Source organism: Mustelus asterias, chromosome 12 (assembly GCF_964213995.1).
Source record: "Mustelus asterias chromosome 12, sMusAst1.hap1.1, whole genome shotgun sequence".
NCBI classification, from domain to species: domain Eukaryota; kingdom Metazoa; phylum Chordata; class Chondrichthyes; order Carcharhiniformes; family Triakidae; genus Mustelus; species Mustelus asterias.
In genome coordinates this window covers 102,223,411-102,249,576 of record NC_135812.1, presented here as the reverse complement: position 1 = coordinate 102,249,576, position 26,166 = coordinate 102,223,411, and the positions used below count along the sequence as shown (strand labels likewise).

Below are 26,166 nucleotides of genomic sequence, written 5' to 3'. Positions count from 1 at the left end.
AATGGCACGGTAGCACAGTGGTTAGGGCGGCATGGTAGCAGAGTGGTTAGCACTTTTGTCTCACAGCTCCAGGTACCCGGGTTCAATCCCACCTTGGGTCACTGTCTGTGCGGAGTCTGCACGTTCTCCCCGCGTCTGCGTGGGTTTCCTCCGGGTGCTCTGGTTTCCTCCCACAGTCCGAAAGACATGCTGGTTAGGGTGCATTGGCCATGCTAAATTCTCCCTCAGTGTACCCCGAACAGGAGCCGGAGTGCGGCGACTAGGGGAATTTCACAGTAACTTCATTGCAGTGTTAATGTAAGCCTACTTGTGACAATAATAAATAGACTAAACTTAAAAAACCTTCCACACACACACATGCGTGCGCACACACACACACATGCGTGTGCACACACACACACATGCGTGCGCACACACACACACGACACCTACTTTAGATTTAGCCTGGGTTTGAACAGTTACATCAATAGGGAAACCTGTGGATCAAGCTAAAATGACTCCTCTGTGTTTTTGTTGTACCCCCCCCAACCCGGACCCCTCCCCTTCCATCCATCCCCCCCTCACCCACCTCGCCCCACACTCCCAACCACCATCTCGTTCCACCCTCTTCTTAAGCTACCTAATGACAATCTGAACATTACAGTTCTTTGGGATCTGGTCGGGATATTGAAAGTCCGTAAGGATCCCGTCTTCCGATCCAGCAATCAGTGCGGTGTAAAGTGCCATCTCACAGCCTTCCACTCTTACCCGTGAGGCAGACATCGCTTTTGATCACTCTCGCCTGAAGAAATGTTTTATTAATGCAACATTTTTTTTTCAAAAAATAAAGAGAGAGATGTGGACTGGAGTCACGCAGCCAGTCAGTCACACGGGTGGCAGGAAGATTGTTCGGAAAACAGGGAGAACTCCCAACGTTCCTCCAGGTTTGGCAGCAAGCGTTCCATGCAATGAAAATTGGTGAGTTCCTCTCAGCTTTCCATTAACAATGATAAGATTTCCCAAGTCTTCCCTTGGGCTGACAATCAGCTCCTCCTCATAGGTCCCATCGCCAGTCTGGCCAGGGCGTATCTGACCTTTCCGTCAGCAATGACTCTCCACCAAGTCCGGCGACCTTTGTTCTGTTTCTTTGGGGAATTCGGAGCGATCCAGCTTCTCCCTCAGAGTTATTTGTTCAGAGGACGACTCGGCCTTTTCGATGTAAGGAGGTGTGGCCTCCACGGTGAGGTTAGTCTCGCCGGTGCCGTTGTGATAGCTGTGGACCAGCTTGTGTTTCTCCAGGTTGACGCTCCCGTTCCTCATGTGCTGAGGCTGGCTGTATGTGTGCCTGTACTCTTCCTCAATGTCCTGCCCCAATTTCCACCTTCTCCACTTCTTCAGGAGTTCCGACTGCACCTGGAATGGGATCGTCGAAAGAAGTGAGAATTAATAATGGGTTAGAAGCAGGAGAAATATTGAGAGAGGGACTGTGCGTGAGGGAGGTGCGAGATACTGAGGGAGGGACTGTGTGTGAGGGAGGTGCGAGATACTGAGGGAGGGACTGTGTGTGAGGGAGGTGTGAGATACTGAGGGAGGGACTGTGTGTGAGGGAGGTGCGAGATACTGAGGGAGGGACTGTGTGTGAGGGAGGTGTGAGATACTGAGGGAGGGACTGTGCGTGAGGGAGGTGCGAGATACTGAGGGAGGGACTGTGCGTGAGGGAGGTGCGAGATACTGAGGGAGGGACTGTGCGTGAGGGACGTGCGAGATACTGAGGGAGGGACTGTGCGTGAGGGAGGTGCGAGATACTGAGGGAGGGACTGTGCGTGAGGGAGGTGCGAGATACTGAGGGAGGGACTGTGCGTGAAGGAGGTGCGAGATACTGAGAGAGGGATTGTGCGTGAGGGAGGTGTGAGATACTGAGAGAGGGGCTGTGTGTGAGGGAGGTGTCAGTTACTGAGAGAGGGACTGTGTGTGAGGGAGGTGTGAGATACTGAGGGAGGGATTGTGCGTGAGGGAGGTGTGAGATACTGAGAGAGGGGCTGTGTGTGAGGGAGGTGTCAGTTACTGAGAGAGGGACTGTGTGTGAGGGAGGTGTGAGATACTGAGAGAGGCGAGTGTGTGTGAGGGAGGTGTGAGATACTGAGAGAGGGACTGTATGTGAGGGAGGTGTGAGATACTGAGAGAGGGGCTGTGCGTGAGGGAGGTGTGAGATACTGAGGGAGGGACTGTGCGTGAGGGAGGTGCGAGATACTGAGGGAGGGACTGTGCGTGAGGGAGGTGCGAGATACTGAGGGAGGGACTGTGCGTGAGGGAGGTGCGAGATACTGAGAGAGGCGAGTGTGTGGGAGGGACGTGCGAGATACTGAGGGAGGGATTGTGCGTGAGGGAGGTGTGAGATACTGAGAGAGGGGCTGTGTGTGAGGGAGGTGTCAGTTACTGAGAGAGGGACTGTGTGTGAGGGAGGTGTGAGATACTGAGAGAGGCGAGTGTGTGTGAGGGAGGTGTGAGATACTGAGAGAGGGACTGTATGTGAGGGAGGTGTGAGATACTGAGAGAGGGGCTGTGCGTGAGGGAGGTGTGAGATACTGAGAGAGGGACTGTGTGTGAGGGAGGTGTGAGATACTGAGGGAGGGACTGTGCGTGAGGGAGGTGCGAGATACTGAGGGAGGGACTGTGCGTGAGGGAGGTGCGAGATACTGAGAGAGGCGAGTGTGTGGGAGGGACGTGCGAGATACTGAGGGAGGGATTGTGCGTGAGGGAGGTGTGAGATACTGAGTGAGGGGCTGTGTGTGAGGGAGGTGTCAGTTACTGAGAGAGGGACTGTGTGTGAGGGAGGTGTGAGATACTGAGGGAGGGACTATACGTGAGGGAGGTGTCAGATACTGAGAGAGGCGAGTGTGTGGGAGGGAGATGTGAGATACTGAGAGAGGGACTGTGTGTGAGGGAGATGTGAGATACTGAGAGAGGGACTGTGTGTGAGGGAGGTGTGAGATACTGAGAGAGGCGAGTGTGTGGGAGGGAGATGTGAGATACTGAGAGAGGGACTGTGTGTGAGGGAGATGTGAGATACTGAGAGAGGGACTGTGTGCGAGGGAGGTGCGAGATACTGAGGGAGGGACTATACGTGAGGGAGGTGTCAGATACTGAGAGAGGCGAGTGTGTGGGTGGGAGGTGTGAGATACTGAGGAAGGGACTGTATGGGACTGTGTACTGCTCTCCTGGATCAGCTGTTAAGCTGAGATATGTCTGTGCTCCCAAATGGATGTAAAAGATCTGATGGCACCAACCTGAGATGGGGGACGGAATTCACCCAAAACAACATCACTAAAACTGATGATTCAATTGCTTATCACATTGATGGGATCTGCCTGTGCGCTGCTATCTTCCCCTACATTACAGCAACAACTCTGCTTCATGGGGTGTGTTGGGCTGTTCTGAGGCTCACAGGATGATGTAGAAAAGCTATCTCCCTCTTTGTTTATCTTACACTGAGGGTAGGAAAGCTTCGGCCTAGCGTATCTACTGCTTTCTCTTTACTGATGCCATGTTGGGGAAGGGGGAGACCCTCTTCCCCCTGCCCACACACTGCCCAGCACACCCCCTACCCATCATGCTCCCAAGAGATGAGTCTCCCACCCTCTCCATGGGAGATACAAACCAGCTGGGTTTAACAGTTCCTGACAAAGTCACGGGACAATTGAGTGCCACTCAGCTTTCGAAAGCTCCCGTCCCAGAGGCGGTCTCAATGGAGAAGAGTAAATACCCATTATCTTACCTCCCTGTTAACGAAACAATACAATATGGCCACCAGCATACCCTGCAAGGAAGGAAGGAAGATTGAGATCAGTATCTCTGCTAAGTCACTGCCCCGTTGTACTCATGATAAATACAGTGGCACAGTGGTATTGTCACTGGGCTACTAATCCAGGGATCCAGGGCAATGCTCTGCGGACCCGGATTCAAATCCCACCACGGCAGATGGTGAAATATGAATTCAATAAAAATCTGGAAATAAAAGTCTAATGTTGACCAGGGCATCATGGTGGCACAGTGGTTGGCACTGCTGCCTCACAGCTACAGGGACCAAGATTCAATTCTGGCCTTGAGTAACTGTGCAGAGTCTGCACGTTCTCCCCGTTTCCGCGTGAGTTTCCTGCGGGTGCTCTGGTTTCCTCCCACAGTCCACAGATGGGCAGGTTAGTGGGTTGGCCACTTAATATCCCAAGATGTGTGGGGTAAATACATGGGGTTATGGAGATAGGGTGGGGAGGGGGGGCCTGGGTAAGATACTCCATCAGAGCGTCGGTGCAGGTTGTTGGGCCGAATTGCACTGTAGGGGTTCTATGACCATTGTCAATTGTCATAAAAACCCATCTGGTTCACTAATGTCCTTTAGGAAAGGAAATCTGCCGTCCATGCCTGGCCTGGCCTACATGTGACACCAGATCATTGAATCCCTCCAGTACAGAAGGAGGCTATTCAGCCCATTGAGTCTGTACCGACCACAATCCCACTCAGGCCTTATTCCCGTAACCCCACACATTTACGCTGTTAACCCCCTTGACACTAAGGGGCAATTTAGCATGGCTAATCAACCTAACCTGCACGTCTTTCGGACTGTGGGAGGAAACAGGAGCACCCGGAGGAAACCCACGCAGACACGGGGAGAACGTGCAAACCCCCCACAGTGACCCGAGGCTGGAATTGAACCCGGGTCCCTGGCGCTGTGAGGCAGCAGTGCTAACCACTGTGCCACCGTGCCGCCCCTATTTGGTTGACTCTCAACTGCCCTTGGACAATTAGGGATGGGCAATAAACGCTGGTCTGCCAGCGACGCCCATGTCCCACAAAAGAATTTTTTAAAATCCCGTTCCCCTGCTCTTTCCCCCAATGCCTTGAAAATTTCTCCTCGCCAAATAAATATCCAATTGCTTTTTGGAATCTGTTTCCAGTTCATTTCAGGCAGTGTATTCCAGTAGGAATCCGTTGTATCAAAAATAAATCCTCCGTCTCCCCTTGGATTACTTTTCCATTATCTTAAACGTTTCCATTCCTGGTTACGGACATGGTGGCCAGTGCTCCTACTCTCCACCCAGAGGCCATGGGAGATGGCAAGAGCCGGGGGGGGGAAGATACAATTTGATTGGCATCACATCCACAAACATCCACTCCCTCCACCACCGACGCTCAGTAGCAGCAGTGTGTACTATCTACACAATGCGCTGCAGCAATTCACCAAAGATCCTTAGACAGCACCTTCCAAACCCATGACCACTTCCATCTAGAAGGTCAAGGACAGCAGATACATGGGAACGCCACCACCTGCAAATTCCCCTTCAAGCCACTCACCGTCCTGACTTGGAAATATATCGCCGTTCCTTCACAGTCGCTGGGTCAAAATCCTGGAATTCCCTCCCTAACGGCATTGTGGGTCAACCCACAGCACGTGGACTGCAGCGATTCAAGAAGGCAGCTCGCCACCACCTTCTCAAGGGGCAACTAGGGATGGGCAATAAATGCTGGCCAACCAGCGATGGTCCACCTTTAGGTTAAAGGGACCAATGGTTCTCTGTTAGACACAGCAACTCATCCAACCACAATCTCCCAATGAGATTGTCTGCAGCGACTGTTTAAAGAGGTTGAATAACCAGATAGGATTCTGATCCTGTGTCCATTAGATGGCCTTGTGGAGCGGTGGGTAGTGTCCCTGTCTCTGAGCCAAGAGATGTGGGTTCAAGTCCCACTCCAGGACTCAATGGTCAAGGAAGATGTGTTCATAATGTGGTCAAACAGGTTGGGCACTGACTTCCAAATTCTTCCAATACACGGCTATGGCGGGCAGTGAGAGATCTTTGGTCAGCCACATCATGGAAAGAAAGTTGGAGCCTCCACCATCACTGCCTGTAGCTCCAGACTGCACGATGTATGTGATAGTGCACATTGTCACGGTGACTTAAAGTTTATTTATTAGTCACAAGTAAGGCTTACATTAACATTGCAATGAAGTTACTGTGAAATTCCCCTAGTCACCACACTTCGACGCCTGTTCGGGTCAATACACCTAACCAGCACGTCTTTCAGACTGAGAGAGGAAACCGGAGTACCCGGAGGAAACCCACGCAGACACGGGGAGAACGTGCAAACTCCACACAGACAGTGACCCAAGCCGGGAATCGAACCCAGGTCCCTGGCGCTGTGCTAACCACTGTGCCACTGTGCCTTGGACTCCCTGAGTGAACGATGACACTCCACCACCACCCGTTAGTCAGAAAGGTAAACGAACAAATCACCGATGATTCGAAAGAAGTAAAAATACCTGAAAGGAATTTAGAAACAGGTCGAAGAAAAGCTTGACGTGTCGAAGTGTACCCTGGGCGTGCTCATCTGTGATGAAGGCAAACACCACCTCGTGAATCCCCAGCAACGGGATCAGGGTTAGCGTAGACTTAGCCAGCCTGGGGAGAGAGAGGAAGGAGGTGAGACAATCAGGGAGTGCGTGAAGCAGAAGGTCAAATGGAGCTGCAGTGGCATTCTCATCTCCTCCACAGTGAGATTCATTTAGAATATCTTCACACACACTCTTAGTGAGGAGGGTGGAATGAGGAGGGAGGATTCATAGAGTCATAGAGGTTTACAGCATGGAAACAGGCCCTTCGGCCCAACTTGTCCATGCCACCCAGTTTTTACCACTAAGCTAGTCCCAATTGCCCACATTTGGCCCATATCCCACTATACCCATCTTACCCATGTAACTGTCTAAATGCTTTTTAAAAGACAAAATTGTACCCGCCTCTACTACTACTTTTGGCAACTTGTTCCAGTCACTCACCACCCTCTATCTGAAAAAATTGCCCCCCTGGACTCTTTGGTATCTCTCTCCTCTCACCTTAAACCTATGCCCTCTAGTTTTAGACTCCCCTACCTTTGGGAAAAGATATTGACTATCTAACTGATCTATGCCCCTCATTACTTTATAGACCTCTATAAGATCACCCCTAAGCCTCCTACGCTCCAGGAAAAAAAGTCCCAGTCTTTCCAGCCTCTCCTTATAACTCAAACCCTCAAGTCCCGGTAGCATCCTAGTAAATCTTTTCTGCACTCTTTCTAGCTTAATAATATCCTTTCTATAATAGGGTGATCAGAACTGTACACAGTATTCTAAGTGTGGCCTTACCAATGTCTTGTACAACTTCAACAAGATGTTCCAACTCAATGTTCTGACCAATGAAACCAAGCATGCTGAATGCCTTCTTCATCACCCTGTCCACCTGTGACTCCACTTTCAAGGAGCTATGAACCTGTACCCCTAGATCTCTTTGTTCTATAACTCTCCCCAACGCCCTACCATTAACTGAGTAAGTCCTGCCCTGATTCGATCTACCAGAATGCATCACCTCACATTTATCTAAATTAAATTCCATCTACCATTCATTGGCCCACTGGTCCAATTGATCAAGATCCCATTGCAATCCTAGATAACCTTCTTCCCTGTAGGTAGAGGAGGGATGAGGAGAGGGAGATGATTTGATTTAATTTATTATTGTCACATGTATTGGCATGCAGTGAAAAGTATTGTTTCTTGCGCGCTATACAGACAAAACATACAGTTCATAGAGAAGGAAACGAGAGAGTGCAGAATATAGTGTTACAATCATAGCTAGGGTTTAGAGAAAGATCAACTTAATGCGAGGTAGGTCCATTCAAAAATCTGACAGCAGCAGGGAAGAAGCTGTTCTTGAGTCGGTTCATACATGACCTCAGACTTTTGTATCTTTTTCCCGACGGAAGAAGGTGGAAGAGAGTGTGTCTGGGGTGCGTGGGGTCCTTGATTATGCCGCCTGCTTTTCCGAGGCAGCAGGAAGTGTAGACAGAGTCAATGGATGGGAGGTTGGTGAGGAGGAGAAGAATGAGGAGTGGCGAACGAGGAAGGGAAGATGAGGAGGGGGAGATTGAGGAGGGGAGGGATGTAAAGGAGAGGGATGAGGAGAATGAGGTGTGAAGGGGAGTTGAGGAGGGGAGAAATGAGGAGGAGAGGGCTGAGGAGGGGAGGGCTATGGAGCAGGATGAGGAATGAGTGATGAGGTGAGGGGAAGGGAAGGGAGGAACGTGATGGATGAATGGAGGGAGAGATCGGAAAGGGGGGAATATTGATAGAAATGAGACACCTGGAGGAAAGGCTTACCTGAATTTATAATCCGTGTACCTCATCTGGTGAGCTCGAAGCTTGGACACTAAGATATGAATAATTCTGATAAAAATGAAGAAATTGATCTGAAAAATAAGATAACAGAAATGGCACAAGAATAAATGTTAGCTTTCCTGCTGGACTTCTACAAAGTAACTAGTGAAGATTGGTGAAGTATTGTCCTCAGTACCAGTATGGACAGCAGGATGGGCGAACGGATAATCCACCAGTAGGCCATGTTCTCGTTTGTTGTCCAGCACCTGGAGAGAAACGAGATGTTGCTGAGCTTCAGATTAAAAAACAGAAAACCTGAACCCAGCTCCCCTACTCCCAGCACCCCCTGGAATCATCAACTCAACTTCCCCCAGCTTCTCCCACCGCAGAGAGGTACCGTCTGCTGCTCAGTGCGAAGATTGTCTGATTCCCGGCTTGGTTTCTTTTTCTATAGAATTGAATCCGTGGACAATTAGGAAAGATCACTGTGGGCAGTGAGCACACCTGAGTGGGAGATCACCAAACTGCAAACCCTCAAATCTCCATGATATCTGGACCACTGCTCCCCACAGGTGTTAATACATTCCGGAATGTTCTGATCGAGGATGAATCCCCTTGGGATCAATATCTTACTAATCACATTGTTGAGGTTTATTGGCAGGCAGCATAATTAAGGACCCCGTGAACCTCGGACATTCTCTCTTCCACCAGGAAAAAGATGCAAAAGTCTGAGGTCACGTACCAACTGACTCGAGAACAGCTTCTTCCCTGCTGCCGTCAGACTTTTGAATGGACCTACCTTGCACTAAGTTGATCTTTCTCTACACCCTAGCTATGACTGTAACACTACATTCTGCACTCCCTCCTTTCCTTCTCTATGAACGGTATGTTTTGTATAGCGTGCAAGAAACAATACTTTTCACTGTATGCTAATGCATGTGACAATAATAAATCAAATTTGATTGTTAAACAGGTATTTGTACAGTTGTAAATGGGGGTGGCTGGGACACAGGTAGATTGCTTTATGGGGATAGGGCCTGGGCGGGATTGTGGTCGGTGCAGTCTCGATGGGCCGAATGGCCTCCTTCCGCACTGTGCGACTCTACGATGATGGAGTGGTGTTGATTGTCAACTAAGTCAATAGACTCTCCTCAGCCAAGAAAGCTGCTGTGTCTTAGTTTTCACTTCACCAGTCGGCGTGGGTCCAGTTAACATTCGTTAATTTGTTCGGAGGGGTAAACAGTAATTTTGGCACTCGATGCATTTAAGGGAAATGTAGAGAAACACAAGAGAGAATGGAATGGAAGGGTATATTGGTGGTGTTAGATGTGGGGGTGTTGGAGGTGGCTCGTATGGAGTTGAATGGTCTGTTTCCGTGCTGTAAATGCTGTGTAATGCAGCACAATGGCACAGTGGTTGGCATCGCTGCCTCACAGCGCCAGGGACCCGGGTTCAATTCAGGTGTGGAGTCTGCATGTTCTCCCCGTGTGGGTTTCCTCCGGGTGCTCCCGTTTCCTCCCACACCCCAAAGATGTGTAGATTAGGGGGATTAGCCATGGTAAATATGTGGAGTTACAGGGATAGGGTGGGGTAGGGGGCTTGGGTGAGATACTCTGTAGAGTGTCAGTGCAGACTCAATGGCCTCCTTCTGCACTGTAAGGATTCTATGATCCTATGCAATACTTGTTAGAAGATGCAAAACGATCAAATAGAATCGATGTTTCTGTTCAAATCATGAAATGGAGTTGAAGTCAATGAGACCGGCTGCCCAACCTCTATCCACCGTCCAACCCCACACTGGGGCTGCACAGTGATTAGCACTGCTGCCTCACAGCGCCAGGTACCTGGGTTCGATTCCTGGCTTGGGTCACAGTCTGTGCGGAGTCGCCACATTCTCCACGTGCCTGTGCGGGTTTCCGCCGGGTGCTCCGGTTTCCTCCCACAGTCCGAAAGATGTGCTGGTTAGGTACATTGGCCATGCTAAATTCTCCCTCAGTGTACCCGAAAAGGCGCAGGAATGTGGCGACTAGGGGATTTTCACAGTAACTTCATTGGAGTATTAATGTGAGTCTACTTGTGACACCAATAAAATAAACTTTAAACACCCCAGTAAAGAGAACACAGAATTTATAACATTTACTGACAGCCCATATGTAAAGCTCTCCTATAAGACCTCAATTTAAACTTAGAAGGCGCAGAGATATGTGAGATTGAGAGATTGAAGTGTCGCCAGGAGCAGTTAAAACTAGTGAATGGATGAGTTTTGAGATAGAACTGCTTCAATTTTTGACTAGTGATTACTCCAGCTACATTATTCTTTGGACATTCTGTCCACGGAGATCTTTGTCTGACACTGCAGGAGATATCCATTCACTCCCAACTACTCGAAGAGCTTCTGAGGAGTATGGCATTCCCTACACACACATGATTGTACTCTATTCCACTGGAGGATGAGGAGTAGATGTATGCATTGTGTGTGGGTGGATACACACTCTACCCTTTCACATCTAGGCCCAGGGGTGGAGTCTCTAACTCTCCTCACTGGGGTGAGAGGATTCACCCTTTCCTTCGGGAGGTCACTGAGTGAAACCTCCCCTCAGCGTCCCACCTCCGTCACTGAAACGTTTCGTTTGGAATGATCTGGATTGAGATGCCTGAGGAAAACGGGTGACCTCTTGTGGGTGGCGTTCGAGGTGACGCCTGCTCCTGGAATGTGCACACATGTCGCGGATCAACTTACCCAGTATTTTCATATAAATACTTGACGACCACCCAAGGAACAACAAATAAGACCGGGGATCCTGCAAAGCAACATGAAAGAGCAGAATCTGGGTTATTGTTGAATCAAACAGAGGATGTTTTGAAGACTGAGTTTCGTTAACATTATTGAGCCTACTCTTTGAAAAAGAGCGACCATGCTCCAATCCACTTAGCCCCTCATTTGCAGGAATGGACGGTGATTGGCAGGCGGCACGGTAGCACAGTGGTTAGCACTGCTGCTTCACAGCTCCAGGGACCTGGGTTCGATTCCCGGCTTGGGTCACTGTCTGTGTGGAGTTTGCGCATTCTCCTCGTGTCTGCGTGGGTTTCCTCCAGGTGCTCCGGTTTCCTCCCACAGTCCAAAGATGTGCGGGTTAGGTTGATTGGCCATGCTAAAAATTGCCCTTAGTGTCCTGAGATGCGTAGGTTAGAGGGATTAGTGGGTAAATATGTAGGGATATGGGGGTAGGGCCTGGGTGGGATTGTGGTCGGTGCAGACTCGATGGGCCGAATGGCCTCTTTCTGTACTGTAGGGTTTCTATGATTTCTATGAGATGGTGGATGCCCAAACACCTGTACTTTCCAGAATGTTCTTTGAGTGGATTTCATGAGCAGTTGTCCAAGCTGGTCTTTCTTTCCTGTCACTTACCCGGGAGCACTGGGAACACTGATTGTCTGGGGCTCAGCTCAGCCAATCAAACAAAGGCCAGACTGAACCCCAGATCACCCCATCAAGAGGCGCACTTACTGAGACGTCAGGACATCCCAGAGTGGACTTGCGCGTCTCTGTCAATGATTCCTGTAAGCACAGGGTGCCTCACAGCGCCAGGGACCTGAGTTTGATTCCGGCCTTGGGTGACTGTCATGGAGTGTGCATGTTCTCCCCGTGTCTGCGTGAGTTTCCTCTGGGTGCTCTGGTTTCCTCCCACAGTCCAAGGATGTGCAGGTTAGGTGAATTGGCCATGCTAAATTGCCTCTTAGTGTCCAAGGATGTGCATGTTAGATGAATTGGGCATGGTAAATTTCCCCTTAGTGTCCAAGCACGTGTAGGTTGGGTGGATTGGCCATACTAAATGCATGGGGTTATGGGGATAGGGCAGGGGGAGGGGAGGGCCTGGGTGGGATGCTCTTTCAGAGAGTTGGTGCCGACTCGATGGGCTGGATGGCCTCTTTCTGCAATGTAGGAATTCTATGGATTCTGTGGTTCTTGGGAGGTTTGCAGTGCTGATATTCGCAAGGCATTTCCATTAGAATGAAACAGCTGAAACCATCCACCCTGGCTGTGGGGAATTGCAAGTTCCAACTTGCAGAGAGGACAGAGAACGTAAGGATCAAGATCCACTGATCCAAAACATTGTATGTTTTCAAGAAGCAGTTAGATTTGGCAGTTGGGGCCAAGGGGATCAAAGGATATTGGGGGTGAGGCGGTGGGGGTTGGCGTTGTGAGGGGGGGGAATGCAGGAACAGGCTATTGAGTTGGATGATCAGTCATGATCATAATAAATGGTGGAGCAGGCTTGAAGGGCCAAATGGCCTCCCCCCGTTCCTATATTCTATGTTTGTAGCACTGATACATTTTGAAGTTCTGAGGGTATTTTACAATTGGTCACAATATGATCACGGCTGATCATTAATGGCTGCCCCCTTGCAGTCCTCATCCCACCCAAACATCCCCAGGCAACAATGCAGTCAACAAGAATGAAGAGGACACCCACCCCAGCCAATACATAAATAAATATTGAAGTAACTCTTCTCAGAGAAGACAGCGATGACCAACAGATTGTGTAAGTAGATTCCTTCGATCAGCAGCCAGTAGTAATTGGCCCCAATGCAGTACTGCATCAGCACCTGCGCAGTTCTGCATCCTGCTGCAGTCTGGAAGGAAAGAAACAGGGCTAAGAAACTGGAGTATGGGTGTGTGACTGTAAAATGTAGATTGAACTTCAATGTAGAAAGAACAAAGAGAACAAAGAACAATACAGCACAGGAACAGGCCATAGAACCCTACAGTGCAGAAGGAGACCATTCAACCCACCGACTCTGCACCGACCACAATCCCACCCAGACCCTATCCCCACAACCCCATGCATTTACCCCTGATAGTCCTCCTGACACTAAGGGGCAATTTAATATGGCCAATCAACCTAACCCGCACATCTTTGGACTGTGGGAGGAAACCAGAGCACCCGGAGGAAACCCACGCAGACATGGGGAGAACGTGCAAATTCCGCACAGACAGTGACCCAAGACAGGAATTGAACCCGGGTCCCTGGCGTTGTGAGGCAGCAGTGCCAACCACTGTGCCACCGTGCCGCCCCACGGGGGTGCAAAGAACAAAGAAAACAAAGAACAGTACAGCACAGGAACAGGCCCTTCGGCCCTCCAAGTCTGCGCCGATCATGATGCCTGCCTAAACTCAAACCGTACGCACTTACAGAGTCCGTACCCTTCCATTCCCATCCTATTCATGTATTCGTCGAGTTGCCCCTTAAATGCCGCTATCGTCACTGCTCCCACCACCTCCCCGGGCAGCGCGTTCCAGACATTCACCACCCTCTGTGTAAAACACTTGCCTCGCACATCTCCTCTAAACTTTGTTAAACTTATGGTGTGGAGATGCTGGTGTTGGACTGGGGTGGGCACAGTAAGAAGTCTCACAACACCAGGTTAAAGTCCAACAGGTGTATTTGGTAACACGAGCTTTCGGAGCACTGCTCCTTCATCAGATGAGTGGAGAGGTAGGTTTCACAAACACGGCATTTACAGACACTTGTTAAACTTAGATAACCGTGAAGTTACAGAGTTTGGTCAGAGAATAAAGAGGCCACTTAACCCTAGTAAATAAATATCTAAGTGGGGTATAGGAGCGCAGGAATCTCAGGCTACACTGAAAGTGGCTACATGGGTTAATAAAGACACAAAAATATCAAATAAAGCACTGGGCTTCATTGCTGGAATGAATTGATGTTAAACTAGTGTAGGATCTTATTCAGGCCACGCCTGAACTGAGAGCACCTCTGAATCATAGAATCCCTACAGTGCAGAAGGAGGCCATTTGACCCATCAAGGTTGCAGCAACTCCCGAGCCAGGTAACCCCAACTTTCTACCCTGCTAATCACCCTAATGCTACACATCTTGGGACATCTAAGGGGCAATTCAGCACTGCTGCCTCACAGTGCCAGGGACCTGGGTTCGAATCGATTCCGGCCTTGGGTCCCTGTCCGTGTGGAGTTTGCACATTCTCCCCGTGTCTGCGTGGGTTTCCTCCGGGTGCTCCGGTTTGCTCCCACAGTCCAAAGATGTGCAGATTAGGTGGGTTGACCATGCTAAATTGCCCCTTAGTATCAGAGGGATTAGCAGGGTAAATATATTGGATTATGGGGATAAGGCCCAGGTGGGATTGTTGTTGGCGCAGGCACGATGGGTTGTATGGCCTCCTTCTGCACTGTATGATTCTATACTTCTAAGAACATGCTGGGTTTTAACAGTTTCCCAGTAAACACATATCTCAGATACATAGGTCAGAGTTAGCAGCACCAATATATTTTTAACATGATAATTGTTACAACATTGCCACAAATCTCCATCCCAGAAAGGGAACATTTTGGAGTGTGGAATCTCAGTCCTACATATGGTACATTCTTCTTTTTAAAACGGTCTTATCTTTTATTTCATAGAATAGATCACAGTACAGAAGGAGACCATTCGGCCCATTGAGTCTGCACCAACAACAATCCCACCCTATCCCCGTAACCCCACATATTTTCCCTGCCAATTCCTCCGAAACTAGGGTCAATTGAGCATGGCCAATCAACCTAACCCACACATCTTTCGGACTGTGGGAGGAAACCGGAGCACCCGGAGGAAACCCACACAGATACGGGGAGAATGTGCAAACTCCACACAGACAGTGACCCAAGCCGGGAATCGAACCCGGGACCCTGGCGCTGTGAGGCAGCAGTGCTAACCACTGTGCAACCCCGTTCTGTCTCTTTTCTCTCCAATTCTCCCTCTCTTCATCCAATCTTTCATTTCCTCTCTTTATTTCTCTTTCTGTCCCTGATTTGACTAATTCAGCCTCTTTAACCTAACAAAATAGGGGCAGGAGTAGGCCATTCGGCCCTTCAAACGCACTCCGCCATTCGGTGAGATGATGGCTCATCTTCTGCTTCAATTCCATTTTCCTCTACACTCCCCGGATCCCTCGTTTTTAATCTATCCGTGGAAATCTCTCAATCCCAGCCTTGAACGTACTCAATGACTGAGCCTCCCCGACCCTCTGGGGTCGAGAGTTCATCAGATCCACCACCCTCTGAAGACGCCTCTCTGCTATTCCTGCTTCTTTCTCAATCGGCAAGTCTCATTGGTTAAGGAGATGGTCAGTCAGGTATTTAGTCATTTGACTCAATCGGGAAGTTGATGAATTTTGCAGCGATTGAAATGACAACTCACTGTAGCTAAATATTCCAATTTGACATCAAGCCCCTTCCAGTCACCAACAGAGCTTTATTTGCCAGGACATTGGAGAGATACATCTGTAAATGTCACCACCAATGTTGATGGGTCTCCCTGTTACTCACAACAAGTAAGAAGTCTCACAGCACCAGGTTAAAGTCCAACAGGTGTATTTGGAATCACGAGCTTTCAGAGCGCTGCTCCTTCATCAGGTGAGTGGAGAGGTAGATTTCACAAACAGGGCATATATAGACACAGACATTTACAAGGTAGTGGTTGGAATGTGAGTCTTTACAGGTAATCAAGTCTTGACAGGTACAGACAGTGCGAGTGGAGAGAGGGATAATCACAGGTTAAAGAGGTGTGAACTGTCTCAAGCCAGGACAGTTAGTGAGACTTTGCAAGCCCAGGCCAAATGGTGGGAGTTACATGTAGTGTGACATGAACCCAAGATCCTGGTTGAGGCCGTCCTCATGCATGCGGAACTTGGCTATCAGTTTCTGCTCAGCGATTCTGCGTTGTCGTGTGTCTTGAAGACTGCCTTGGAGAACGCTTACCCGAAGATGTACGATAACGCAGAATCACCAAGCAGAAGCTGATAGCCAAGTTCCGCACGCATGAGGACGGCCTCAACTGGGATCTTGGGTTCATGTCACACTACGTGTAACCCCCACCATTTGGCCTGAGCTTGCAAAATCCTACTAACTGTCCTGGCTTGAGACAATTCACACCTCTTTAACCTGTGATTATCCCTCTCTCCACTTGCACCGTCTGTACCTGTAAAGACTTGATTACCTGTAAAGACTCGCATTCCAACCATTATCTTGCAATTGTGTCTTTGTCCATATATGCCCTGTTTGTGAAACCTACCTCTCCACTCACCTGATGAAGGAGCAGTGCTCCAAAAGCTCGTGATTCCAAATGAACCTGTTGGACTTTAACCTGGTGTTGTGAGACTTCTTACTGTGCCCAGCCCAGTCCAACGCCGGCATCTCCACATCATCACAACAAGTGGTTCTGGTGGAAGGATCACTCGAGACAGGTCTATTAGGTTCAGGCCAGTTTATTGTCAGACACTTCCTCAGTGCCACTAACCTACAAGGAGCTCTCCAACCCAGCTGCCTCTGCTTATAGGACAATCAATGTCAATGGCACTGTGGCTCTTTACCAGGTTTCTGAACACGTTTGTAAGTGTTTTTATCCAGCACACCTGGACATCCCAGAGGGTTTGGAAGCCATTCGAGTACCTTTCTGAAGTGTACTCAGTGTGGCAGCTCACTTGATGTACATGGTGCCAACCTTGATAATCTGCTTTGCTGATTTGGGTTCGGGATTAAATGTTGTCCAGGGAACGGGGAGAACCTTTGGAATATTGTGAGCACTTTTGGGCCCTGTATCTAAGAAAGGATGTCCTGGCCTTGGAGAGGGTCCACAGGAGGTTCACCAGAATGACACCGGGAATGAAAAGTTTGACATATGAGGAGCGCCTGAGGACTCTGGGTCTGTACTCGGTGGAATTTAGAAAGATGACGGGGGGATCTCACTGAAACTTACTGAATACTGAAAGGCCTGGATAGAGTGGACGTGAAGAAGATGTTTCCATTAGTAGGAGAGACGAGGATCCGAGGGCACAGCCTCAGAGTGAAGGGACAACCCTTTAGAACCGAGATGAGGAGGAATTTCTTCAGCCAGAGAGTGGTGAATCTGTGGAATTCATTGCCACAGAAGACTGTGGAGGCCGGCTCATTGAGTGTATTTAAGACAGAGAGAGATAGGTTCTTCATTTGTAAGGGGATCAAAGGTAATGGGGAAAAGGCGGGAGAATGGGCTTGAGAAGCCATGATCAAATGGCGGAGCTGAATGTCCTAATTCTGCTCCTATAGTTTATGGTCTTGTGGTCTAACTCCCCATCTCTCCTAAATAATGCTTCCACCCGATAGGGCAAAGGGTGCCACAGTTTGACACCTCATCCAAAAGGTAGCAGGTCAGTGGCTTTTTAATTGGAGTTTCACGATGCAGAGACAATACCCAGGGACAGGGTTATTGAGGTTGTACTGCCGCTGATATAGGAGGCTGTGTGACTTTCTAACAGTCCCCACATAGCTCTGCTTCTCTTTAACCCACCAGATTAACGGCTCGGACTGAATCAGGGAGGAGAATTAGTCCGTGTACTTTGTTTGTTGTGGTTCTTATTTGTAGAATGGCATAAAGTAACATCCAAATCTATTTCCAGCCAGGGGGAAGCAGAGGAAGGAAACATTATAAAGGACGTGTTATCAATGGGGGATAAAGTCCAACACACTGCAAAAACTTAAACCAGATCAACAGACTGGGCACTAGGAGGAATTAGGACCATTTTGGCAAAGGCAGTGATGGGAAGAAAGAACCTTCGATGTTTTCTTGGCATGTTCTGTGTAAACCCTTTCAAGATTACAGGGAAACGGAAGGGGAGTTTGGTGCGATGGAGGGAAGCAAACAACATTCCTCCCAGCTGATCTGTAAGCAGCTTTGGCCGCACAGCTTGGAGCCTCGTGTTCTCGGGCACCTCTGGAGATTACGACCAATTTGTTTTTCTCCAGGAGTGTTTGGCTAGGTCAGCGCGGGGAACTTGGGCCACAATTTCCAATTCCGGTCACCTGATATCCGAATTTAACAACTCGGGTCCGTTCCGGACTGGCTTTAGACACAAGGGCAAATTGGACAAATTCACACTCTGAGATACTGAATGGGTAATCCCTGCAATGGTGACATTCTCCAGTTCCGAATGTGCTGTCCGGGTACATGACCCTCTGCTTCAGGAGTGCAAATTCATCAAGCAGGGGCGGGGGGGCGGTTAGTTTATCTTAATTCCACCGCCCCCCCCCCCCCCCCTCCCCACCCCCAATCCACTCACCCACTCTCCAAGGCGGGAGTCCCAAGCGATCAAGTGAAACACTGGTTTTACACTCTACTCAATACTGCTCTCGACTAACATGGAACCCATAGAACCCTACAGTGCAGAAGGAGGCCATTTGGCCCATCAAGCCTACACCGACTCTCTGACAGAGCATGCCAACCCCATAACCCCACATATTTACCCCATTAATCCTTCTAACCTACACATCCTGGGGCACTAAGGGCAATTTAACATAGCTAATCAACCTAACCTGAATGGAAAGGCTGCAAAACCAGATTTGCACCCGAACACCAAAGGGTTAATAGGTTAAAGTTGCTCCCTGTTAAATCTACCGTGTAACCTTCTCTGCCCCAACAGGATGTAAGTATCTATCTGAAACCTCTGGCCAACTGTGTCAGTGACACTCTATACTGCCAGCTCAGACTTCCCTTTGGGTTTCTTTTCCAGAAGATTGCCAATTTGATGTCAATTTAAGGACAGGTTATCACAATGGACTTTTCTTCAGTCAATCTGGATGGGGGAATGTCCAACATCACTTCAGGCAGGGCCCCATTGGTCAGAGGGACTCTGGGTTAACGCACACCCTGGACAGGATTTTCCAGCCATGCTTGACTCAAGACCGGAAAATCTCACCCGAGGGAAACGGACCTTTCCATGATCCGCCAACCACACCCGCCTCCCCGCCCCCCTCCCCACCCCATGCCTGCTACAATTCCCGTGGCGGGCAGGATGGGAAAATTCCACCCCTTGAGTTGAAAGGAGTTACTTTAACTACCCGGTACACAGGAGTTCCCACTATTTGGGCAGCTTAAGTAAAAGTCCTCCAGCACTTTAATGGTCTGTCAATATATCTCCGTGCGTGGGTTAGACTTCATGAGAACCGGAGTTCAAACAGATTGCGCACATTCCCTAATTATGGATGTACGAGAAATGAACTTTTGAAGTAATCCTGTTTAAGCTTTTGGGGTTTTGTTTTGCTAATCGTTATTTTCTTAGGCTAACCACACAGGAACATTGTGAAAGGAATTGGAAGGACGGCAAAATATTTTATCTGGTTAATGAGTCCTTTTATGTTCCCTCTATCGCCTTTCTCTAAGCGGAGATGGGGGAAAGAGGTCACTGGGGCCAGAGGTGCTTTGGCCAATGTGCAGCATTCGCTGTGCAGAGGTTTCCCCATTAGTCTTCATTGCCTGGGGATATAAAGGATTCTTCCATCCATACTGGCAGCCCATTGACATCATATCCAACCTGGCTTTCCTCCTGCATCTTAACTAAATCCATCTTCACCCAGCATCCATCGGGGAGGCGATGGCCCAGTGATATTATCACTGGACTATTAATCCAGTAACTCAACTAATGTTTTGAGGGTTCAAATCCCGGCATGACAGATGGCGGAATTTGAATTCAATGAAAAATATCTGGAATTAAGAATCTACTGATGACCATGAAAACCATTGTTGATTGGTGGAAAAAACCCATCTGGTTCATTAATGTCCTTTAGGGAAGGAAATCTGCTGTCCTTACCCGGTCTGGCCTACATGTGACTCCAGAGCCACGGCAACGTGGTTGACTCTCCACTGCCCTCGGGCAACTAGGGATGGGCAATAAACGCTGGCCAGCCAATGATGCCAATAAAAAAATTAATTAAAAATCCATGGTCTTTTGGCTAAGATGCAAATGAGCTCAAGTCTTGGAGGAAGAACCTCCCCCTTCTCCAATCAGCTTGGCTCATGTAGATCAGGCCTAGGACAGGGTGATTTGGTCGCTCGCCCTGTCTTGTCAGCCTGGATCTGAAATGTCTCAACTTGTTGAGACTCTGAATTGGATTTGATTTGATTGAATTGGAAAAGTATTTTTAAAAAATTAAAAGTCCATGGCAGTGCACCTCCCAGCAGCTATCACTGCAACAATGGGAATGCTGGGTCCTCTTCCCTAGGAGCAGTTTTGGGCTCTATACCATGGGAAGTGTATGAACTTATTGGAGTGATTGGAGGGGTTGGGGCTGTTCCCCTTGGAGAGAAGGAGGCTAAGAGGAGATTTGATAGAGGTGTCCAAAATCATGGACAGAGTAGACAGAGAGAAACTGTTCCCACTCGTCAAAGGATCGAGAACGAGAGGGCACAGAGGATCTTCGAGACTCCAAACATTGGCTCTATTCTCGCTCCCCAGATGTTGTCAGAGCTGCTGTGATTTTCCAGCATTTTCTGTTTTGTTTCAGATTTAAAGTGATTTGCTAAAGAAGCAAATGTGATGTGAGAATTATTTTGTCAATGATTGGGGGTCTGGAACACACTGTCTGGAAGTGTGGTGGAGGCAGGTTCAATAGAGGCATTCAAGAGGGCATTGGATGATTGCTTGAATAGAAAAATGTGCGGGGGAAAAGGGAGGGCAATGGCATTAAGCCACGATGCTCGTTTGGTGAGCCAGAGCAGACACGATGGGCCAAATGGCCTTCTTCAGCACCCTAACAATTCTGTAATTCCGTGACTTACCTCATTATTAAACCAGACTTGAATGTCCACGTCCTCTGTTATTTGTTTATATTGTGTTTTAAAAAGAGCATCTTTGATGAGAATCGAGACAGCTCGGAGGATGAATGAGGCAAAGAGGTTCATGTGGATATAGTTCCTCATACAGTGAAGCTTCCTGAGAGACAGAAATGGAAGATTAACAATGACGCTGGTTAGGAATTGTTCAACCATCAGAAAAATCTGTTTCAGTTCAGACTGAAGGGACTGGTTCTTTCTCTGGCCTTTGTATGGATAACGGTGAGGTATGTTGGTGATGGGGAACTGAACACTGTCCCATTTTTGGGAAGATTGAGAGTGAAATTTTACCAAAAAATGGCAGCGCGTTGTTTCCGGCGAGTTTCTCTCCTGAGAAAGGGGTCGGTTTACTCTCCAGATCTTACCGCGTTCTGCCAAAAATATCAAGGGGCAGGATTCACATTGTCATACAGGGAGCAGAGCCTAAATACGCCAGCCAGACTCGATGGCACTGAGATCGGGGTGCCATTCTTTAAGGACGCCCTGATCAGAACCCGGGTAAACCTCTCCCCTCGTCGCCCACCACAGATCTGAGTGGCACCCTCTCCATCCCGGTTGGAGTTGGCACTTTACCACCCAGCCCGCGATCATTAGTCCTTTCTCCCCCGCCCCCTCCTGATCATTGGCCCCTTCTGCACCCCCCCGGTCGTGGGGCCCATCTCCAACCTCCCCCAGTCATTGACTTCCCTCTCTCCACCCCCCTTGCCCAAGTATCAGCACCTTCCCACCTTCTCCAACCCCCCCCCCCCCCCCCCACCCCCCCAACCCCCACAGTCTGAGCTGGCACACACCGCCACTACTCCCCCCGACCCCCCCTCCGCACCCCCATCCCAACGGCCATCGCCAGCATTACATCTAAATGAACCCCTCCCCCCACCTCCCATGAGGCTCTCACTGGGCCCGCCCCTTGGCACAGGTTTGGCAAGCTAGATTGGCACAGGCATGGTGCCAACCCGTGCGGGGGGGGGGGCAGTGCCAGGCACTTCCTGACCAAGTCACTCACCCTCTCCCCCAGGGGCTATACTGACCTTTGGGACCCCACGTCACATTCACGTCTGAATATCTGGTATGGGGGGACGTGCCGGAGAGGATGTTTGCTAATGACATGCTAATGTATTGAAATGAGCTTCCTGCGGTCCTGTGGCGTGTTTCAGGCCACTCCACCGGTGAGGGGCCAGTAAGATCGGAATTTAGAAACTCACCGGCACAAATCGTGCTTTCTGGATTTTGAACGCACACCGCCATTCCCGCAGATGGAGAGTGTGGGCTCAAAATTACCCCCATTATTTCTACTGAAGACAATATCGATGCCAAGATTGAGTTAGTGCCAATACTCTAACCCCCAACACCAGAATATCTTCAATGTGATCTTCTCTTACTAACCGCACCTCTCTCAGAGCCAGCTGACCATTCAGTACTGAATTGCAGTGAGCTCACATACATCAACTAGGCCGAAAATAATCATATAGATTCTTAGGTTAAGCCGAGAGAAACTTTGACCAGAGTCCTTTGGCCTGAGTAGAGATCCGTATAAGAGAGTGGAAAGGTCAGTGCGTAGAGGTGAAAGATGAGTGCATAGAGATGAAAGGTCAGCATTCGAGGTGAAAGGTCAACCCAGAAAGCAAAAACAATGAAACTTGGGAAATGACTGGCACTGGTCTGAATTGGTCTTGTATACATTAAAAACTGAACTCCAGTTCAGACCAGTACCAGTCATTTCCCAAGGTTTACTGGTTTTGCTTTCTGAGAGTGCATGAGAGGTGAAAGGTCAATGTATTAGAGGTGAGAGGTCAGCATTAGAGGAGAAAGGCCACTGTACTAGAGGTGAAAGGTCAGCACTTGAGGTGAAAGGTCAGTGTGGTAGAGGTGTGATATTTGAGTCCATCGCATAACTCTGACAATGTGGGTTAAGGGGTCGGTATCTGAACAATAATTATCAGGGTTTTAATGAGAGAATGAGCCAGTTCTTACCCAAATCCCACCAGAATCCCCAGGGCCAACACCAGGGTTCCGAGGGACAATGAATATCCCACCGTATACATAATCTTGAAGCCATGCAAAATCTTCCCCTGTTCCTGCTGAAAGATGACAAAGATATCGATTACTAAAGGCAGGATGGGGGGGGTGGGAACACGGCAGATTGCCAATTCCAGAATTAGCCCCGACACAGTTACAGAGGGGTGAGTGAGGGAAATGGCCCCCTTTGTTAATTACAGTGAAATGGATTACAGATTGGTGCCAATATCAGGATCCACGGAGGGTACCTGAGGAACCTCAGGTGGAGAAAGCAAGAAATACATTTCGGGAAAAAAATAACCAAATCTTTAATGGAGGGACGGGAATGGAACGTAAAGAGTACAACACAGAATGGTATAGTGCGGGAGGCCATTCAACCCATTATGTCACTGCTAGCTCTTTGAAAGACCAATTCACTCTGCCCTGCCCCTTCCCCTGGGCCAGAGGTTAAACTGTTCCTTTGAAATAGAAACGTGGACCAAGACAGGCAGTAGTGCACTGAACACCCGCTATAATCCTGACCCTATTTTCAGTCCCATTAAGTTTAAAATTTATTTATAAAAGGGTGGGATTTTCCAGCTGTGTTCGCCCTGAAACCGGAAAATCCCGCCCGAGGTCAACGGATCTTTCCATGGTCCGCCCCTCGCCCGTTACGATTCCCATGGCGGGCGGAACGGGAAGTTCTGCCCTTAGTAGGCTTCCATTCTCCACAAGTCGGCTGACATTAACACCGCAATGAAGCTACTGTGAAAATCCCCATTAAAGTCAACACATGATGATTGGAGCAGGACTACCAATGGCTGCTCAATACCATTCTGTCCATCCGTCTGCCCCCCCCCCCCCCCCCAAGGTGAATTCCTGCCCCTGTGCACACACTTGATCACGCTGTGATTCCCGCAATTCCCCAATTATTCCAGCAGGTCCCCAGTGCTGGGAATTTCCATTGTTCCCACCTGAGCTCGGTCATCCTTGGGATCATCTTTGCACTGACTGCTGTCCCTCCAGGGCTGCTTAATGGAATCCATCACCCAGTGGCCATCAGGCCCACACTTCCTGAAGACAGAGCCACCTTGCACTGTAAGAGAGAGATACGAGTCATCTTCATTTCATTGGGTGTGGGCTGGGGGACTGGAGATACTGGAAGGACTGATTAAATAACAAGCTCACGTGTCACTTACAAATGCCCCAGAGTGTGTTGTACGTTCTAAGGTTCAGGAGTCACAGGTTATACAAAATGGCAGCTTATTAAGAAGCAACAGGTGATGCACCAGCTACACCGGCAGGAGAAGCAGTGACCCGTGACAGGGGAGAAAGGTTTGCCAGATCCCAGAGGACAAACAGAGATGCTGCAGAGTCCAAGTATTAGGAAACTCTCCCCTCAGCTCCCCCCCCCCCCAACCCTTCCCAGTCCTCCTCCATTTCTCCGAGTCTCCCCCCAGCTGGAGAACAGGGACCGCAGACGGGGGACCGCAGACGGGGGACTGCCCCCCCAGGCTTGCCGCACCTTCCATATACTACAGGGCTGGTTGGTTACTTGATATCAATCACTTGCTCGAATCGATCTGGCCAATGACTGCGGGACAGCTGATCAAAATGTCGACACCCCCCCCCCCCCCCCCCGTCCCCCCCACCCCCCCCCCCCCAAAACCTGGACCATCATTTTAGTTCAAGGTCACCTTTTGGTTGACCTGAGGCTGGGACCATTGGTTAGCCTTTACCACACACTTGCAAGGCGGGACAAGGCAAGGCGAGGAGCGGAGGTGACACAGTGGTATTGTCGCTGGACTAGTAATCCAGAGACCCAGGGTACTGCTCTGGGGACCCGAGTTCGATTCCCACCGCAGCAGATGGTGAAATTTGAATTCAATAAAAAAAATCTGGAATTAAGAATCTACTGATGGCTGTAAAACCATTGTCGATTGCCGTAAAAAACCCATCTGGTTCACTAATGTCCTTTAGGGAAGGAAATCTGCCGTCCTTACCCGGTCCGGCCTACATGTGACTCCACAGCCACAGCAATGTGGTTGACTCTTAAAATACCCTCAGGGACGGGCAATAAATGCCGGCCCAGCCAGCGACACCCATGTCCCATGAATGAAAAAGGAAATATACCATCGTAGCAATTTTGGAATTTCAGCAAAAGCCTGAGATTTCTAACGGATATTTACGTGTTTCTCTAGAGAAAAAAAATGACTTTTCTGTCTCATTCTGTGCCAACTAGCTCCATAAAAATTCTAGAATATTCCGAAAAGTACCATTTCTTAGAATGTGGATGGAGAGAGGAGGCTGAAAGGGTTCAATTCGTAGAATCCTACAGTACAGAAGGAGGCCATTTGGCCCATCGAGTCTGCACCAACCGCAATCCCACCCAGGCCCTATCCCCATAACCCCATTACCCTGGCTAGTCCCCCGGACACTAAGGGGCTATTTAGCATGGCCAATCCACCTAACCCACACATCTTTGGAGTGTGGGAGGAAACCGGAGCACCCGGAGGAAACCCATGCAGACACGGGGAGAATGTGCAGACTGCACACAGACAGTGACCCAAGCCGGGATTTGAACCGGGGTCCCTGGCGCTGTGAGGCAGTAGTGCTAACCACTGTGCCACCGTGCTGCCCCAATTGGCCCATTTGATTCATTTTAATGATTAGGTGTCGCTGCTCCAAGTTTATCTGACATTCATTCAAGGGCCAGCGATGAAAGGTCCCAGTGAAGGGCTTTTACCTGCGTTATACCACGGCAAGTACCAGGGACAGGAAACATTCACAATAGTATTTGGGAGACCATCAGGCCAACAGGCGTACTTATCAAAGTTCCGATAACACACCACACCTGCGGGAAAAAGGTAAGAGACGTGTTCAGTGAAACTGATATCAGCCCCGGTCAGTTAATAGCACGCTCGCTCATGCATCCAAAGGTTGTGGGTTCAAGCCTGACTCTAAAAACTTAAGCGCAAAATCCAAGCTGACATTTCAATGCAGTATTAGAGCATAAGATGTAGGGGCAGAATTAGGCCATTCAGCCCATCGAATCTGCTCTGCCATTTGATCGTAGCTGATATTGAGGGAGTGCTATACTGTTAGAAGTACAGCCTTCGCGATGGCATTTTAACCTGAGGCCTGGTCTGTCCTCTCAGGCTCATGTTAAAGATCCCGAGGCATTAATTGAAGAAGAGAAACGGGGCTTTCACCCTGGTCAATAACTATCCTTAACATCACTGATAGGATATTAACCAGTATCTGGCCATTATCATCTTACTGTTTTGTGGGAGCTTGCTGTGTACAAAATAGCTGCCACCTTCCCTACGTCACATCAGTGACGCCAAAAAATACT

General features: G+C 49.2%; 1 protein-coding gene across 6 annotated transcripts in view; it reads right to left on the bottom strand.

Annotated features, from left to right (window-relative positions):
* Positions 1-597: 597 nt before the first annotated feature.
* The window catches only part of gcgra (glucagon receptor a), a 132,737-nt gene continuing 107,168 nt past the window's right edge, over positions 598-26,166 (bottom strand). For all 6 annotated transcript variants that reach the window (XM_078225748.1, XM_078225752.1, XM_078225747.1 and 3 more), the window contains 11 exons: positions 25,558-25,665; positions 23,786-23,907; positions 22,788-22,894; positions 20,763-20,916; positions 12,634-12,793; positions 10,899-10,959; positions 8,355-8,424; positions 8,162-8,250; positions 6,296-6,434; positions 3,755-3,796; positions 598-1,392 (listed from right to left, as the gene is read on the bottom strand). In XM_078225748.1, the coding sequence (XP_078081874.1) occupies positions 1,081-1,392; positions 3,755-3,796; positions 6,296-6,434; positions 8,162-8,250; positions 8,355-8,424; positions 10,899-10,959; positions 12,634-12,793; positions 20,763-20,916; positions 22,788-22,894; positions 23,786-23,907; positions 25,558-25,665 (1,364 nt within the window). In that variant the 3' untranslated portion in view covers positions 598-1,080. The remainder of the gene's footprint in view (positions 1,393-3,754; positions 3,797-6,295; positions 6,435-8,161; positions 8,251-8,354; positions 8,425-10,898; positions 10,960-12,633; positions 12,794-20,762; positions 20,917-22,787; positions 22,895-23,785; positions 23,908-25,557; positions 25,666-26,166) is intronic.